At 41.9% G+C, this 17,269-nt stretch overlaps 2 protein-coding genes and 1 pseudogene across 4 annotated transcripts in view; 1 reads left to right on the forward strand and 2 right to left on the reverse strand.

Annotated features, from left to right (window-relative positions):
* Positions 1–17,269, reverse strand: part of LOC147334363 (low affinity immunoglobulin gamma Fc region receptor III-like) — a 529,842-nt gene that overhangs the window by 29,930 nt on the left and 482,643 nt on the right. The gene's annotated exons all lie outside the window — the stretch shown is intronic.
* The window catches only part of LOC147334366 (alpha-2,8-sialyltransferase 8E-like), a 65,573-nt gene that overhangs the window by 1,154 nt on the left and 47,150 nt on the right, over positions 1–17,269 (reverse strand). Inside the window, exons 8-11 of one of the 3 annotated variants that reach the window (XM_086271512.1) lie at positions 13,200–13,345; positions 9,497–9,609; positions 9,328–9,420; positions 8,876–9,249 (exon numbers count right to left, since the gene is read on the reverse strand). In XM_086271512.1, coding sequence (XP_086127638.1) covers positions 8,876–9,249; positions 9,328–9,420; positions 9,497–9,609; positions 13,200–13,345 — 726 coding nt within the window. Of the gene's footprint in view, positions 1–8,771; positions 9,250–9,327; positions 9,421–9,496; positions 9,610–13,199; positions 13,346–17,269 lie in introns of those variants that run through there. The other 2 variants (XM_086271523.1, XM_086271517.1) reach the window with 2 other exon arrangements.
* LOC147334367 (uncharacterized) lies at positions 531–8,578 on the forward strand (annotated as a pseudogene).

Below are 17,269 nucleotides of genomic sequence, written 5' to 3' on the forward strand. Positions count from 1 at the left end.
AAAATATATATTGTGATAAATATTTTTGGCCATATCGCCCTGCCCTAGTTAAGACGACTACTAACTGAGCTTGGAATGGAGACCACAGCAACAGTGATCCTGGAGGAGGATCAAGGAGCAAATGCAATTGCAAAAAATCCAATTGATCATGCAAGAACAAAGCACATAGACATTCGTTACCACTACATTCGTGAATGTGTGCAAAATGGACAAATCCAGCTGAAGTATTGCTGTACAGAAAACATGAAGGCTGACATCTTAACCAAACCACTGCCTAGACAAAGGTTTGAGTATCTCAGAGAGAAGATTGGACTGTGTTCAGTTTAAAAAGGGTTATCATATGCTTAACATGCCTGCATTATGCTTATGTTAAGATGTCAAGCATATAACTGCAATGCAGAATAATAGTTTTGTCTAAGATGGACACAGTACATTTTTTTTGTGTGCGTTCAAAACAAAAGAGAACATGTTTTATTTTCTAGTAGCACTGTGATATAGGTGCATAATTTTTTTTTGGAAAGAAATAAGCAATGGCAGTCAGGTAAGTGAGCTCCATGGTACAATTAAGTGGGAGTGTCATAATACTAATTTTACAATGTATGTTGAAGAGATATTACTGCCCTCTGTTGGTCTGTCTGTGTGTTACATGCAATAAAAGGATTTCGTTAAAAACATCAATTAATCACAGACATTTTTCTTTTCCTGCAGTGATAACCTGTTGCTTGCTGCTTGAACTCATTAGGTTGTCTGTTACATGCGGAATATTGTGGGTGTGGACGCTTCATCTCTTTGCTCTTGAATGCTTTGCTTCTTATATTGATTTTTATTGATTTTTATGCTGCTGATTTTTTCCCTTTTTTCCGTGTGAGCTTACCTGCGATAACTTCTGGACACTTGTAGATCATTAGGACTAGAGTGTTCTTAACAGAAACAGCAACATTTTATGGTTACCTTGTCCTCAGCGCTCCGTGTGTCTGTGGCCTACACACAGCTGAAGCCTGATTACAGCGTCTGGGCACCGAGCAGCCTCAATAGCCTGGAAAGGTGCTAACCGCTAGGCTAACTAGCAACAAGATACCTTCCCTCTCCATAGATGACTACCACAGCCTCCTGCAGAAGATTGCAGTACTGGAGACAAAAATTCATCGCTTAGAAGTAAACGTGGAGGTAAATGGACTGTGTGGAAATGAAACAACCTTGCCTTTGATTCAAAACAATGGCGATGAGCAAGCTAGTACACAGCTAAGGAGCACAGATAACATGACCAAGAAAGTAGACTCTGTGCATTATTATAAATCCTCAAGTGATAATCCCCCCTTAGACTGTCTTGGTGCAAAACCAAGACATAAATCATGTCTCCTGGAAGGGGGAGGACGTATCACAGGCAGGGCACAGCGAGCTGAAATCTCTGAAACCGACTGGCCTTCACTTCCTACGAGACAGAGAAGCTCTTCTACCCCTGTATACGGGAGGAAACAGGACTGGACAACCGTGAATAGGAAGGTTAACAACAAACCTCCAAAACAACTGAATGTGAAACTGCAGAACAGATTTGCTCCACTATCAAAGGACCCTGGATCTATATCGGACAACCATCCATCTAAAAGCAGCGAAATAAGGTCTGAAAATCTGTTGAAAAGTGAAAGGCCACAGGGAAAGCTAAAGGCTAGGCCTGAAACGCTGATTGTGGGTGACTCTGCCGTAAAGGATGTACAAAGGATGTGCGGTAAGAACACTAAAGTCCTCTGCTTTCCTAACGATATGGTCAACAACCTGAAGGAGAGAATTCTTCAAATTGCAGATGAATATCCAACTGTGACAAACATTGTTCTGCATACAGGGTCAAACGATGTGTCCAAACAACAGTCGGAGGTTCTGAAACGGGACTTTACTGGATTATTAAACACTGCAAACTCTCTGAATGCAGCTGTATTCATCAGTGGACCTGTACCGCCGGTCAGAGGAGGAGACGAGAGATTCAGCAGGTTGTTTACACTGAATAAATGGCTTATATCAGCATGTGCTGACCACTCAGTGCATTTTATCGACAACTTTAATATTTTTTGGGAACGCAGGCATCTGTTCAAAGCAAATGGATTTAATTTTAACAAGTCAGGGGTGAAACTGTTCACCTCCAACTTGTTTTATTCCATACGTCATCCATCCGTGCTTGGTGCCAAGGCTGAGATAAACGAGGAGTTATCTCATAAAGAGGAACAAACAGTACTCCAAGAACAGACAAAGCCCAGCAGAAACCTTGAGGAGGAGCTCCATTTGCCCCCACCCGGGAAGAGCCTCAGAAAGGAGAGACATCCATGGCATCTGAGGAAGAGCCTCAGAAAGGAGAGACATCTAAGGCAAGAAGAGGGGTCCCTATTTGCCTCCAACTCTCTCAACAACACCAACGACCAGGACCAGGGACCACGACCTTCCCCAGTCCCCCAAACCCCTGACAGGCCATCACCCTCCTCCCCCTCCCTTTCTCCCTCCTCCCCACACCTGAAATTCACTGAGGAGATGATGGAGCGGGTCAATGCTGGGCTCAGATCTACCCCCCGTCCCAATCCCTTTTTGTCCCCCATAAACCCCCCACCAGAGCGGCCAAAGGTTCGCCATCGAGCCCCACCCTCAACAGAGCAATCGAAGTCACATTGCCCAGCCTCGCCCCCCTTAGTTCCTCTTCATGCCCTGTCTCCGCAGTCTGATGCGTGATGTGTGAAGGGTCCGGGCTGTGAGGATTATGGCAGTGATGACTTTTCCCAGGAGAAGCTGGGACCCTGTTTACTAGAAGGTTTTAAAATTTCTGTACTTTTAGGTGACAGGAGACATGTGGCCTGGTCAAAACACAGAGAGCTGCACTCTAAAAGATCTTTAAACATAGTAAACATACCTTGTGTGCCACAGACTGCTCCCAAACACGAGGGGACAAGTAATACCTCTAAAACACTTAAGTTGGCTTTATTAAACATTAGATCTCTAGCTGGGAAAACATTTTTAATTAATGATTTAATCACTGAGCACAGCCTTGATTTTATGTTTTTAACTGAAACTTGGTTGGACCAAAGTAACAGTGGAGCTGTTCTCATCGAGACGACCCCTCCTAACTACAGTTTTATCAGTGAGGTCAGGGCGAGCAGGAGAGGAGGAGGGGTTGGTGTCTTATTTAATGAATCATTTCAATGTAAGCAGCTATCTCCTGGAAGTTTTCAGTCTTTTGAATATGTGGCTTTACAGCTGAAGGCCCCATCCAAAGTTGTGTTTCTTAATGTTTACAGGCCTCCCAAATACTGCACAGACTTTTTTAATGACCTCAGTGAACTGCTGTCTGTGATCTGTGTTGATTTTGACTGTGTAATTATTGCTGGGGATTTTAACATTCATGTGGACAACCCTCAGGACAAAGGGACTAAAGATCTGAGCAACACTCTGGGCAACTTTGGGCTGACTCAGCATGTAACAGAGGCCACACATAATAGAGGACACACTCTTGACCTACTGATCTCCAAGGGCCTGAGCATTTCAAAGGTTACTGTGTCTGATGTGGGCGTGTCTGATCATTACTGTGTTTTCTTTGAAAGTAAAATCTCAGCCCACACAAATATATCAACAACAGTGATCACAAAACGGTGTATAACTGAACACAGTAGTGCAATTTTTAACCAGGTCTTCCCATTAACACCTGACCTGTCCAGAGGGTCAGTCAATGAGCTCGTCAATAGCTTCAATGCTAACATGTTAAATGTAATGGACACTATTGCTCCCATTAAGGTGAAGGTTATCTCTGGAAGGAAAAAGTCTCCATGGAGAAACTCCACACTGGTGAAAAATGAAAAAAGAGAGTGTAGGAAAGCTGAGCGCAGATGGAGAAAAACAAACCTCCAGGTTCATTATGACATTTATAAAGAGAAACTTCACAATTATAATTTACAACTGAGGAATGCAAGGAGGTCCTACTTCTCTGACATCATCACTAAAAACAGCCATAATGCTCGGGTCTTATTTTCTACAGTTGACAGGCTAACAAACCCCCCTGTGTCAGTGGCAGCTGAACTTCATTCGACCATGGCCTGCAATGACTTTGCCAAATTCTTCACTGAAAAAATCCAAAAAATTAGACAAGCAATTGGTACATCAACAGCAGATCCAGGATATGTACTGTGTCCACCAAAAAACTGTTTAAACACCATGAAACAGTTTCACCCGATTAACAGCAAAGACCTGGAGGACATCTTAGGTCAACTGAACTCCTCCTCCTGCTGTTTAGATGTCCTGCCAACAAGTTTTTTCAAAAAGGTCTCAAAGACTTTAGAGTCAGACCTGTTACAGATCGTCAACTTTTCTTTATTATCAGGTGTGTTTCCAGAACCACTAAAAACTGCTGTAATCAAACCTATACTGAAAAAGGACAATCTTGACAAGACACAAATGAACAACTACAGGCCGATCTCAAATCTCCCGTTTTTAAGTAAGATCATTGAAAAAGCAGTTTCTCAACAGCTCAGTTACTTCTTAAAACAGAATAATTGCTACGATGCCTTCCAGTCAGGTTTTAGACAGAACCACAGCACTGAAACTGCTCTGACCAAAGTGTTTAATGACATATGTCTGAATACAGACAGTGGAAAAATGTCAGTCTTAGTTTTACTGGATCTCAGTGCAGCATTTGATACAGTTGACCACAACATATTACTCAAACGACTGGAGAACTGGACAGGTCTTTCAGGAACTGTACTAAACTGGTTCAAAACATACTTAGAAAACAGGAAATACTTTGTATCAATAGGTAACTTCACATCTGAGCAGACAAGTATCACATATGGAGTTCCCCAAGGTTCCATCTTGGGACCCCTTCTGTTTAACATCTACATGCTCCCACTGGCACAGATTATAAACAACAACAAAATAAACTATCACAGCTATGCAGATGACACACAAATATATATCACAATGTCACCAGGAGACCGAGGCCCTGTACAGGCTCTTGGTAAATGCATTGAGGAAATCAATGACTGGTTGTGCCACAATTTTCTCCAGCTAAACAAAAACAAAACTGAGGTAATAGTCTTTGGCGCCAAAGAAAAACGATTACAGGTCACCAGAGAACTTCAATCTATACATCTAAAAACCACAAACCAGGCGAGAAATTTGGGTGTAGTGATGGATGCAGACCTAAACTTAGAAAAACACATTAAGACAATAACAAAGTCAGCTTACTATCACCTCAAGAATATTTCAAGGATAAAAGATCTGATGTCTCAACAGGACCTGGAAAAACTAGTCCATGCATTCATCTTTAGTAGGCTTGATTACTGTAACAGCATCTTTACAGGTCTACCTAAAAAATCAGTCAGACAACTACAGCTCATTCAGAACTCTGCTGCTCGAGTCCTCACTAAGACCAAAAAAGTGGACCACATCAGTCCAGCTCTGAGGTCCTTACACTGGCTGCCTGTCCGTCAGAGGATAGACTTTAAAGTTCTGATGCTGGCCTATAAAGCTCTGAATGGTTTAGGACCAAAATACATCAGTGACCTCCTGACCCAGTATGAACCATCCAGATCCCTCAGGTCATCTGGATCCGGTCTTCTATCAGTTCCCAGAGTCAGAACCAGACACGGAGAAGCTGCATTCAGCTTTTATGCTCCTTATATCTGGAACAAACTCCCAGAAAGCCTCAGATCAGCTGAAACACTCAGTTTATTTAAATCCAGGTTGAAGACTCACCTATTCTCAGCTGCATTTGAATAAAGCACCAAATCCACACTTTAAGCTTAAATTTAAAAACTTACATTTAACTACTGATTTTATCTCTGATTTTATCTGTTTTGATTTTATATACTGTTGTTTGTTTGTTTGTTTGTTTGTTTATTAATTAGTTAGTTAGTTTATTTGCTTGTTTTAATCAATTTTAAATCATGCTTTTTATTTGTTCTTGTTTCTAATGTCTCTGTAAAGCACTTTGAATCACCTTGTTGTTGAATTGTGCTATACAAATAAACTTGCCTTGCCTTGCCTTGCCTTGCGCTCTAAAAGTAGTTATAAAACTTACATTTTTCTGAATCGTTGGGAAAATCTTTAAAGACTATTCTTATTTAATTGTGTTTTGTTTTTGGACACATTTCTAGTTAATTTTTGTAGTTTACTAGCTCCAGGAGGTCAGAGTTCAGACGTGTGATGTCATCAGTAAGCGCAAAAAAAACAAACAGTGTCTGAGACGTGAGGGAGCGATGTTTTGCTGATGATATGCTATGCTGCCTGTAAACTCCAAACCTGAACTGAGGAGAATAAAGTTGCAAGAAAAAGGACAATGGAGTCATGTCTCTCTGAGGGTGCAACAATTGCAGATAAAGGACATGAACAAGTTTTGTATCTGATTCAAATCAGTAGTTGTGGTATCTTTTAGACTTGCAATGATGTCCTCTGTGTGTGCTTTGTTCTGCGGAGATAGATCCAGCTGCACTCCACTCAACAAGGGGGGGGGGACACTACTTATCCACAAATCGTGAAAGACAAAAGAAACAAATTAAGCCGACAGGTACGGGATCTGAATCAAAACAAGAATCCAGCACGTTGATATTACAGTCTGTATCAAAAGAACACTGTTTTACTAAATAGACCAAGGGCGTAGATTTGGTTTTGGCATTGGTGGGGACAGATGACTCAACTACCGAACCCTGCCCTGTTTCTTTTTTTCCCCTTTTTGTCTTTGCTTCTTGATAAAAAAGGAGAAATATACTTGCCTACATATGCTATTCTACATGCTTTTACTGGTGTCCCACACAACAACTCAATGTCCACTATGTGAAGGGGCCACACACATGCCTTCTCCTCTCGTTAACTGAGATAAACTGCTGGCATATTATTGTTATTCTGTGCTTGATGTGCCTCACCTTTGGCCCTGGCTCTTCCCCTCTGACTGCACTAGGACATATTGCCGCCTGATAAAATAACACATTGATTCACGCCATATAAAAAGTGAGACATGTCAATTCAGATTCTTTGTCAAATATACACTAATGAATCAATTTACATCAGCAGCCTAACAATTGTCATGATAATAAATACTAGTTAATCTATAGCACCGAATCATCAGTCAGTCACGTGTGACCTCGCCTCTTCACCTCTGTCTGAGCTACAACATGGCAGAGCTGCCTCAGTCACCTTGATCTTGTATCACTTGTATCACAAGCAGCTACAAAAAGAAAGTTATAGCTTGCCTTCAGGACCTTGAAAAGGACAAAATCATTGACCGCCTTACATATCACCGCCTTTATCCAGGGGATGCCATACCCTGCACTTACGGACTTCCTAAAATCCACAAGGAAAATGTCCCACTCAGACCCATAGTCAGTAGCATAAACTCAGCCACTTATAACATTGCAAAACACCTTGCTACCATCCTTGCACCTCTCGTGGTGAACACCCCACACCACATCAAGAACTCCACCGACTTCACCGACAAATTCCAGAAACTTACCCTGGATCCAGATGAAACCATGGTGTCCTTTGATGTAGTCTCTCTCTTCACTTGAATACCCACCACGGAGGCCGAGGAGACTGTCAGAAAACGACTACAAGAAGACAGCTCCTTGGAAGACAGGACCAACTTCACACCCAATCAGATCTGCACACTGTTAGACCTCTGCCTCACCGCTACATACTTGAAGAGAATGGCAACCTCAACATTGAAGTTTACTGGAAGCCCACACACACGGACCAGTACCTCCTCTTTGACTCCCATCACCCTCTGGAACACAAACTTGGAGTAATTAGGACCCTACACCACCGGGCAGAACATGTTCCCTCTAAGCCTGAAGGAAAAAAGAAGGAACACATACATGTAAAGGAAGCACTCAAAACATGCGGTTATCCTAATTGGGCATTCATAAAGTCAGCAAAGAGGCACAGAAAAGAAGATCAGACACCAGCGAGGGAGGATAAGAAGGACAGACGCAACAACACTGTAATCCCCTATGTAGCCGGTGTATCAGAAAAACTCAGGAGAGTTTTCTCCAAGCATGACATCCCAGTGCATTTCAGACCCAGCAACACGCTCAGACAGAAACTGGTTCACCCGAAAGACAAAACACCAAAACACAAACTTAACAATGTGGTGTATGCTGTACAGTGCAGCGAGGAATGCCCAGACCTCTACATTGGAGAGACCAAACAGCCACTTGACAAGCGCGTGGCACAACATAGAAGAGCCACCTCCACAGGACAAGACTCAGCAGTCCATCTGCATCTTAAGGATAAAGGACACTCTTTCGAGGATGCCAATGTTCACATTTTGGACAGAGAGGACAGATGGTTTGAAAGAGGAGTGAAAGAAGCCATCTATGTCCACTTTGAGCGACCATCTTTGAACAGAGGCGGGGGTTTACGACACCAACTGTCTGCCATCTATAATCCAGTTTTGAGTTCCCTCCCCAGACACCTGAATGCCCACTCACATCCTGGGCCATCTGACCTCAGGAATTCGCATGATAAGGTGGGGCCAGGTTTCACAATGAGCTCACCCGAAACCCTGGCTGATGTGGACCCACACCCATTTTCACACCTTGGCTCAGGCGATTAGAGGATCATCAGGGGTCCCTCTTTGGGGGGATACTCCCACTAGGTTTAAATCTGGGACTCTCCACCATTTGACCTTAGAACTGAAGAAGCTTCTCGTATGAGAGGTGAAACGTCTTCAAGCAACTTAAAGAAGTCCAGACGCTTTTCTTTGTAAGCTCCTTTGACTCTTTTTTTATTTTATTCCATCATATAAACTAGACCTGACCTGATTTACAGTCTTCAAGATGAAGCTTGAGAATGCCCTTGTTGTGCAGTTGCACCCAGTAGTAAAACTCATCTGGCATTGCATGGATTCTACTATTATAGGGTACATTATCATAGTAGTGGTTAGTCAGGGGAAAGAGCTTATATGGATGATTACTAAATGGCCAGAATCCATAAAGATGAACTGTTTCACATAATTCCAAAGCCAGACTAATCATATATGCTCCAGTGCTAGGCCGATGTCCATTTACCCCCTGAGAATTCCAGAATTGGTCCATACTTTGTAAGTACTGAGGGTTTGTGAAGATTGGTTGGATAGGAATTCCCATGTCCTCAATGGCATACACAGCCCGCTGACACACTGCACGAGTACCACCAGAAGAGAAGCAAGGAAAGAGGAGCAGGGAGTTGCCATACTGGTGGAGACTGTCTACAAACGCCCGTCGACGTGCCATCAGTGACCCATACCTGCAAATGAATATATTAGTTAAAGAAACTAGACAAAACTAACAGGTCAGTTCAATGTTAGAGTCACTCTTGGCTCACTTCTTTGTTAAGATGCTTGGGTTTGCTGTCACAAGGTTAGTCTTCATGCCAACATCACTCTTAAATTCATTTTCCAGAGGAGGAAGGTTGCACCTGAAAAAAACAACAAAATATTACTTACAGAGAGAAGAGTCCTCATCATGATTTTTGTTCTTGACATCTTTCTCACCTAATAACAAAATCAGCTGAATCAATCGTTTTTCCACAGCCGCTGTTTGTCAGAATCCCACCGTTCCCAACAACTGAACAAGTGTCCCATCTCTTTTTTGAGAAAGGATTCTCCTGGAATTGACACCAACAGATTATAAATTACAAAAAGAGCAAAATTTAAACAGTTTGAAATGTACTTTGTGTGAAAGACAAGTGCTCACTGAATTTAATGGAAGATGGCAAACATGTAGGAAGAGGTCAGTGATAAGGTTATCACGTTAAAACTTTTAGAGAAATGTACAGACCTGTTTAATTCGATTGCCTTTAAAACATTAGAACTTGATTATCAGTTACTTGGAATTGAAATCTTTCATGATATCATTATATGTGTGATATTACATATACGGTGGTTAGTTCCAGTTACTGTGCAAACCTTTTTGTTATTGAAAACAATGGATTCATGAGGTCCCTGTTATCAAAATCTGTTTTGAAAATCAGTCTCTTTTTAAATCCAAGTGAATCTTTGGCCCAGTATTTGTGAATCTCTCCTAGAATAGAAGGAGACAATAAGTGTAGGGCACACTTGAAAGTTGAAGTTTAAAATGATAGATAAAACAAGAAGCACTCTGACACCACAAACCAAGGCAACCTACCTTCTGGGCAGTGTTTACTTTCAACAGAATAGTACTGGATATTGTATATATTAGTTTTGTTTTTGTTTGTTTTGTACTGCAGTAAAACTTAGATTAGGATTACATGACAGATGTTTATGTGGATTTTATTTTTACACAAACATTATTTAAGAGTAGGTAAATCGATAATAAACTGGTGATGTAAATATCTGTATAATAAATTGAGCTTGTTAAATATTATTGTGCCACAGTAAATTTCTAAATACGTCAGCTAATTCTTTACATTCTTTCTGTTAAAGATTTTAGGTCAATTTGAAAGAGAAGCAGATGTGAAATGTTGTCATGGTCCTGGGTCGTTGACCCAGCGTTTTGTGTTTTGTGATTATTTTCCTCTGTTCTAGTTATTCTGTGTCCTCCCCCCTGGTGTCCGGTTCGGGTCCTAGATTTCCTGTTCTATTCTGAAGGTCTGTGTCTGTTGTCATTGTGTTCAGCTTGTGTCCTCCAGTCATCATGTGTATTCAGATCAGCTGTTCTTCCCTCCTGTGTGCGATTACCCGATTACCTTGTGTGTGTGTGTATATAGTGGGTGTCGGTCTGTGTTCGTTGTCGGCTCGTCTGTGTTTCTTGGTATCCTGTTCCTTAGTCTGCGTCTCTCTGCTCCGCTCTCCGTTTTGTAAGATTTCAGGTTTGCTCTTTAGTTTCTCCCAGTTTAGGTTTCCGTTAGTTTGTCTCATGCTTCGTTGCCTGTTTTTGCCACCACCACTTTGTAAATAAACATCACTCGTATCATCAGTCACTGCTGCATTTTGGGTCCTCCTTTTCCTCCACACCACACGGCTCACTCCGCCAGCCGTGACAAATGTAAAGGTTAGGTCAAATGATATTTGGAAACTATAATCCCCATATACCAATGTCACTTCCTAAATGTTGCAAGTGCAAACACAAGCAGTTAGTTTTCAAGAAGAAATCCACTTTATACAAGTTTGACCTTATTTGAGCTTGAAGAAGGAGTCAAAGGTCCAAACGAATGTGAAACTTAGTGAAACCCCCATATAATTCCTTACATGGGGCGATCAATGGTCAATGGTCAATGGTAACTTTATTGTCCCTAACGGGAAATTGATTTGCAGTATGTCCATACAAACAAACAAACAGACAACCAGCACATCACATACACTCACCTAGATAATATAATAAAAACCTGATAAAACAACCTAGATTTTTCATCAAAAAAGTGCAATGTGCAATGGCAACGACACTTACGGTTTAGTGTTGTTAACTATGATAATAGCACTGGGTACAAAAGACAGTCTGTGTCTCATTGTCTTCACTGCAGTCACTTTATAACGACGACCTGATGGAAGCAGTTGAAAATCATTAAAGAGAGGATGATCTGAACACAACAGGACAGAGGTCGCCTTCCTCAGCACCTGCCTGTTATAAAAGTCCACAAGCTGGACCTGAGACCTCCCTGAAATCTTGCCCGCCACTTTAACCAGGTTGTTAAGTCTGGTCTTATTATTCAGGGACATATTACCGTACCAAGCAATGATACAGAAGGTTAAAACAGATTCAATAAAACTTTTATAAAAAAGAGTCATCATTTCAGATGAAACATTAAAACCTCTCAACCTCCTTAAAAAGTACAGTCTTTGTTGAACCTTTTTCACTGTAGCAGCAAGATGTGACTCAAAGGACAGAGACTTATCAAGAACAACCCCCAAATACTTATAACTGTCCACCAGTTCAATGGCTGCACCATTTACCATTGTTAGCGCAGGATGAGGGGATGACTTCCTGAAGTCAATAACCATGTCCTTGGTTTTTAAGGTGTTAATCATTAAGAAGGATCACACCATGAAGGCTCACCAAGGCTCAAGAGTTGGCAGTTCATCTTGTAATCGGAAGGTTGCCGGTTCGAGCCCCGGCTCAGACACTTGCCTTGTCCTTGGGCAAGACACTTCACCTGTTGCCTACTGGTGGTGGTCAGAGGGCGCCAGTGTCCGGCAGCCTCGCCTCTGTCAGTGTGCCCCTGGGCGGCTGTGGCTACAATGTAGCTGCCATCACGAGTGTGTGAATGGGTGGATGACTGAACGTGTGAAGCGCTTTGGGGTCCTTAGGGACTGAGTAAAGTACTATACAAATACAGGCCATACAATTGACCTTCAAGGAATGTGACTTTTTAAATCTTTATATGGTACTCTCTGTATATTGACAATATAAACCACACATATAGGAATCATTGATTCTAAGTTATATGTTTTTTGTTTTTGTTTTGTTTTTTATGTTTTTTTGTTTTGTTTTGGGTTTTTTTTTGGGGGGGGGGGGGGGGGGGTTGTCAGTTTTCAACCAGTAAATCATTAACTTAGACTTGAAGACCTTGGTGGATTTTTTTAATATACTGACAAATTTGTAGGTGGCTGTGGCTCAGGTGGTAGAGCAGATCAGCTACTGATCAAAAATTTGGTGGTTCGATCCTAAGCTTCCCCAGTCTGCATGTCAAGTGTCCTTGGGCAAGATAATAACCCCAAATCTCCCTCCAATGCGTTGATCGGAGTGTGACTGTGTGTGAATGTACTGTGTGCTGTGTGCACTTGCGTTTAGAAGTGCTTGTATGAGTGGGTGTGAATGAGGCATGTTGTATACAGTGGAGAGTAGAAAAGCGCTATTTAAGAATCAGTCCATTTACAAATATTAAAATGTATTACAATTAAATATACTATAAAGTTATAGCAGTGTTACATTTCGCACAGCCTGATAACTAAATTTCAAAATTAAGCTGTTGCCTGCTCTATAAATTAGCTAGTGAGTGTAAGAGGCAGAACTCAGGATGAAACAAGGAGCATCCACAAAGTTATTAATACAGATGAATTGCTGCAAAAGTACTCTAGGCAGCTAATTTCAGAAGACACTAAAGAATTATATTTGATTTAATCCATTAAGGGTAAAGGTCCCTGTTTATCAAAGATTTAACATGTGACTAAACATGTGATTTCAACACATGGAACATGGAACAAATGTTGGAACATTTGATGAATAACGAAGACCTGAAATTAAGAAGAAAAAATTAAGAATTTAAGAAAAACATACTTTTATTAAGATCTTGAAAAGCTCTGGAGTCACAGGGATGACGGTTCTGTCCCTGTCACAAACAATCTTAGATCCCACTGGAGTGTTTTCCTGAGTGACAATGGCATTGTTGGATCCATTGCAATTAATTGTCAGTTGTAATCTTGAAAAAACAAACAAACAAACAGGACCCGACAAAAAATAAATAAATAAGGTTAGCTTTAGTATTAAGTGGAAAGATTTGCAATCTTTAGAGTAAAATACAATGTATCTGTTTTGTCATTGTCATTTCTGCTAATTCTATATAAAAGGCTTTTATTTTATTTAAAACACTATAATGTGAGACATTAAACAGATGGTGGGACTCTTTGTCCATATCTCACCAGGTGTTTGCAGTTTCTTTAAAACTTCCACGACAGAAGCTTCAAAGTATGAAAGGATGATGACCGAAAGCACACTGCAAAAGGATCCAAGAGTTTCTCAAGGCAAAGAAATTGATCTCAGCCCACTTAAAAGTTATTAAATGAAAAATTGATGCAGAAGTGGTTTCTCTGGCACAAACTGCCAGACAGGACACTAACTTGTTAAACAACTACTGATCACCACAGGCCTACTGTGGCACTATGTTAAAGATAGAGACATGAAAATAGTACCCCCACCCCCCATTTTATTTTATACTGAAAGACACTTTCTTTTAGTATGGCCACTGAAATGTCAGTTTTACTGTTGTATAAGTTTCGCCAGCAGAGGGCGCTCGGTCCTGTACGCATCGGTAGCTGACGCTACACTAGAAGAAGTAGTGTCAGCGGTGGAGAGTAGTGATCCCTCAGCAGTAGTGATGGTAAATTTGATTCTTTTTACTGAATCGAGTTTTAATCACTCACCAAAGTGAATCTGGGTTTTTTGAGTCATTTGATTCACTGAGTCAGTTGACCAGAGAGTGCAAAAAATTTACATTTTCACTCAAACTTAATTTGTTTCTCTTTTCCATGTAAATGCCACTAATAAGATGAATGATTCTAAAAAAAAAAAACTATTTTATAGAGCAAAAAAGAGCAAAAACATTTCTAAAATTAAGCAATTTTCTATCAAAATTGCTTAATAAACATTTATTTTGTTTATTTTTATTTTATTAGCATTTTCCTTAAATGTGTTAAATATATATTTTCTCATCTAAATGTCCACTGAGCTGTGAGTCAGGGGGCGGTAATGTGCCTTAACATTGGTTGCCAACCAAGACGAAGAAGAAGCTGTGAGCCAGGAGGGAGGGGGTTAGTGAGTCCTGAGTGATTCGTTCGCTCTATGATTCAGCACAGGAAGGAGAGGGTTAGTGAGTCCTGAGTGATTCGCTTACGATTCAGCACAGGAGGGAGGGGGTTAGTGAGTAGGGTTGCCAACTCCCTGAAAAATAAATAAGGGACACCTCGTGGACAGGGCTGGGCAAACCAGTTGTCTTCACCCTTCCCAGTGTGGTGAATTTTCTAGCTCTTCTTTTGTGTGTGAAATTATTTTTTAACCATTTGACTTGAATTTGATTTAAGTAGATGCATATTCTTTGTGATATGACCATATGGGAAACAAATGATCATTTAGCCATTTATTTTTAGCTCAAAATGACAACATTAACACAGTAAAACAGGTCTCTTTCTTAAACAGAAGCCTGTCATGCTAAACTTTTGAGAATATAAGTAAATCTTTCTTTAAAAGAACTCTGTCCTGCTTAACTTAAAATTATATAAATTAATAGAAAGCAACAGAACGAAAAATATTCTTGTAACTGTGCACATTTAGTGCATTTAGTACAATTGGCTTCAGTTGAGGTATTATTTCAGCTTTTCTAATGCTAATCAGCTGCTCCTGTTTGTAAACCCGCTTGTTCCCATGATTACGCATCATAACTCATTATCATTATTCATCTATGTATTACTTTTATGTATTAGTCATCAATTTGTTGTAATCATCTATCCTTGCAGTTCTTTATTACACAAAATAAATTATATTGGAGTTGAAAAGGGTGCAGAGAGAGTTGAGGGGACTGATAAGGAATGGGAAGGACAGCTACAGGCAGAAGATGGAGAACCAGCTTCAGCAAAACAACGTTGGTGAAGTCTGGAGAGGCCTCAGAACCATCTCAGGCCACAAACAGCAGAACTCTCTGCCTGGGAGGGATGTGAGGTGGGCAAATGAACTGAATCATTTCTTCAACAGATTTGATTCAACCATGAGACAGTCTACAACATCGGCTGCAGACTCACCCACCCCCACTGCTGCTGTTCCACCTCTGACACCTCAGACACTTCACACCTCCTCTATTCACCCTGCTCACTCCTCCCCACCCCCAACAACAGCATCCAATACACACTCAACACAAGGCTCCAGCCTGTCTCTCTCAACCACCCAGGTTAGGAGGGAACTGAGGAGGATTAATGGCAAGAAGGCAGCGGGCCCAGATGGCATCAGCTCGAGGGTCGTCAGGTCCTGCGCGGACCAACTGTGTGGGGTGATGGAGCACCTCTTCAACCTGAGCCTGAGGTTGGGAAGAGTCCCACAGCTCTGGAAAACCTCCTGTGTTGTACCAGTGCCAAAGACTTCACGCCCCAAGGACCTCAACAGCTACAGGCCGGTGGCTCTGACATCCCACCTGATGAAGACCCTGGAGCGGTTGGTCCTGGCTCAGCTTCGGCGCCTAACAAGCTCATCACTGGACCCACTTCAGTTTGCCTACCAGCCTGGCATTGGAGCGGATGATGCCGTCATTCACCTCCTACATCGTTCCCTCGCTCACCTGGAGACCGCTGGAAGCACTGTGAGAATCATGTTCTTTGATTTCTCCAGTGCCTTCAACACTATTCTTCCCTCGGTTCTGAAGGACAAGCTGGAGAACTCTGGAGTGGACCATCACCTCACTACCTGGATTTTGGACTACCTCACCGACCGACCACAGTATGTGAGGACTCAGGGCTGTGTGTCGGACAGGGTCGTCTGCAGTACGGGGGCCCCACAGGGAACGGTTCTGGCTCCGTTCCTCTTCACCATCTACACTGCAGACTTCTCCCACAATTCCACCCAGTGCTTCCTGCAGAAGTTCTCTGATGACTCTGCAATAGTCGGCCTCATCACTGATGGGGACGACAAGGAGTACAGAGGACTGACTCAAGACTTTGTGGACTGGTGCCAGCTGAACTACCTCCAGATCAACGCCAGTAAAACCAAGGAGCTGGTGGTAGACTTCCGCAGGCACAAGCATTCTCCACTGCAACCACTGAACATCCAGGGTATGGACATTGAGGCTGTGGACAGCTACAGGTACCTTGGTGTTCATCTGAACAACAGAGTGGACTGGACTCATAACTCAGACGCCCTCTACAGGAAAGGGCAGAGCAGGTTGTACCTGCTGCGGAGACTCAGGTCGTTTGGGGTGGAGGGCCCACTCCTGAAGACCTTCTATGACTCTGTGGTGGCTTCTGCTATCTTTTATGGTGTGGTCTGCTGGGGCGGCAGCATCTCTGCTGGGGACAGGAAGAGACTGAACAGGGTGATCCGAAGGGCCAGCTCTGTTCTAGGATGCCCTCTGGACCCAGTGGAGGTGGTGAGTGACAGGAGAATGGCGGCTAAGCTGTCATCCCTGTTGGACAACGTCTCCCACCCTATGCAGCAGACTGTGACAGCACTGAGCAGCTCCTTCAGTGGGAGACTGCGGCACCCACGGTGTGGGACGGAGAGATTTCGCAGGTCTTTCCTCCCCACTGCTGTCAGACTCCACAACAAAGACTTTAACTGAACAAACACACACATCCACACATGTGCAATAACACTAAGTGCAATAATCTTTTCTGGCATCGTTGTATTTTTACTCAGTTGTATATAGCATTCGTATTCTATTTTTATCTTATTGTATATTTTTATTCTATTTTATTCTACTGTATATAGTATATTATTTTATTCTATTCTGTACAGCTGTGTACTGTATTTATTCTTATTGTATTCTAATTTTTGCGTCATAACTTTTGCACTGTCCACTTCCTGCTGTGACAAAACAAATTTCCCACGTGTGGGACTAATAAAGGTTATCTTATCTTATCTTATTATCA

This window comes from Aulonocara sp. 'chitande type north' Nkhata Bay, linkage group LG3 (genome assembly GCF_057382095.1).
Source record: "Aulonocara sp. 'chitande type north' Nkhata Bay isolate Kocher_YH1m ecotype deep benthic linkage group LG3, A_spYH_male_GT1.1, whole genome shotgun sequence".
Lineage (NCBI taxonomy): Eukaryota > Metazoa > Chordata > Actinopteri > Cichliformes > Cichlidae > Aulonocara > Aulonocara sp. 'chitande type north' Nkhata Bay.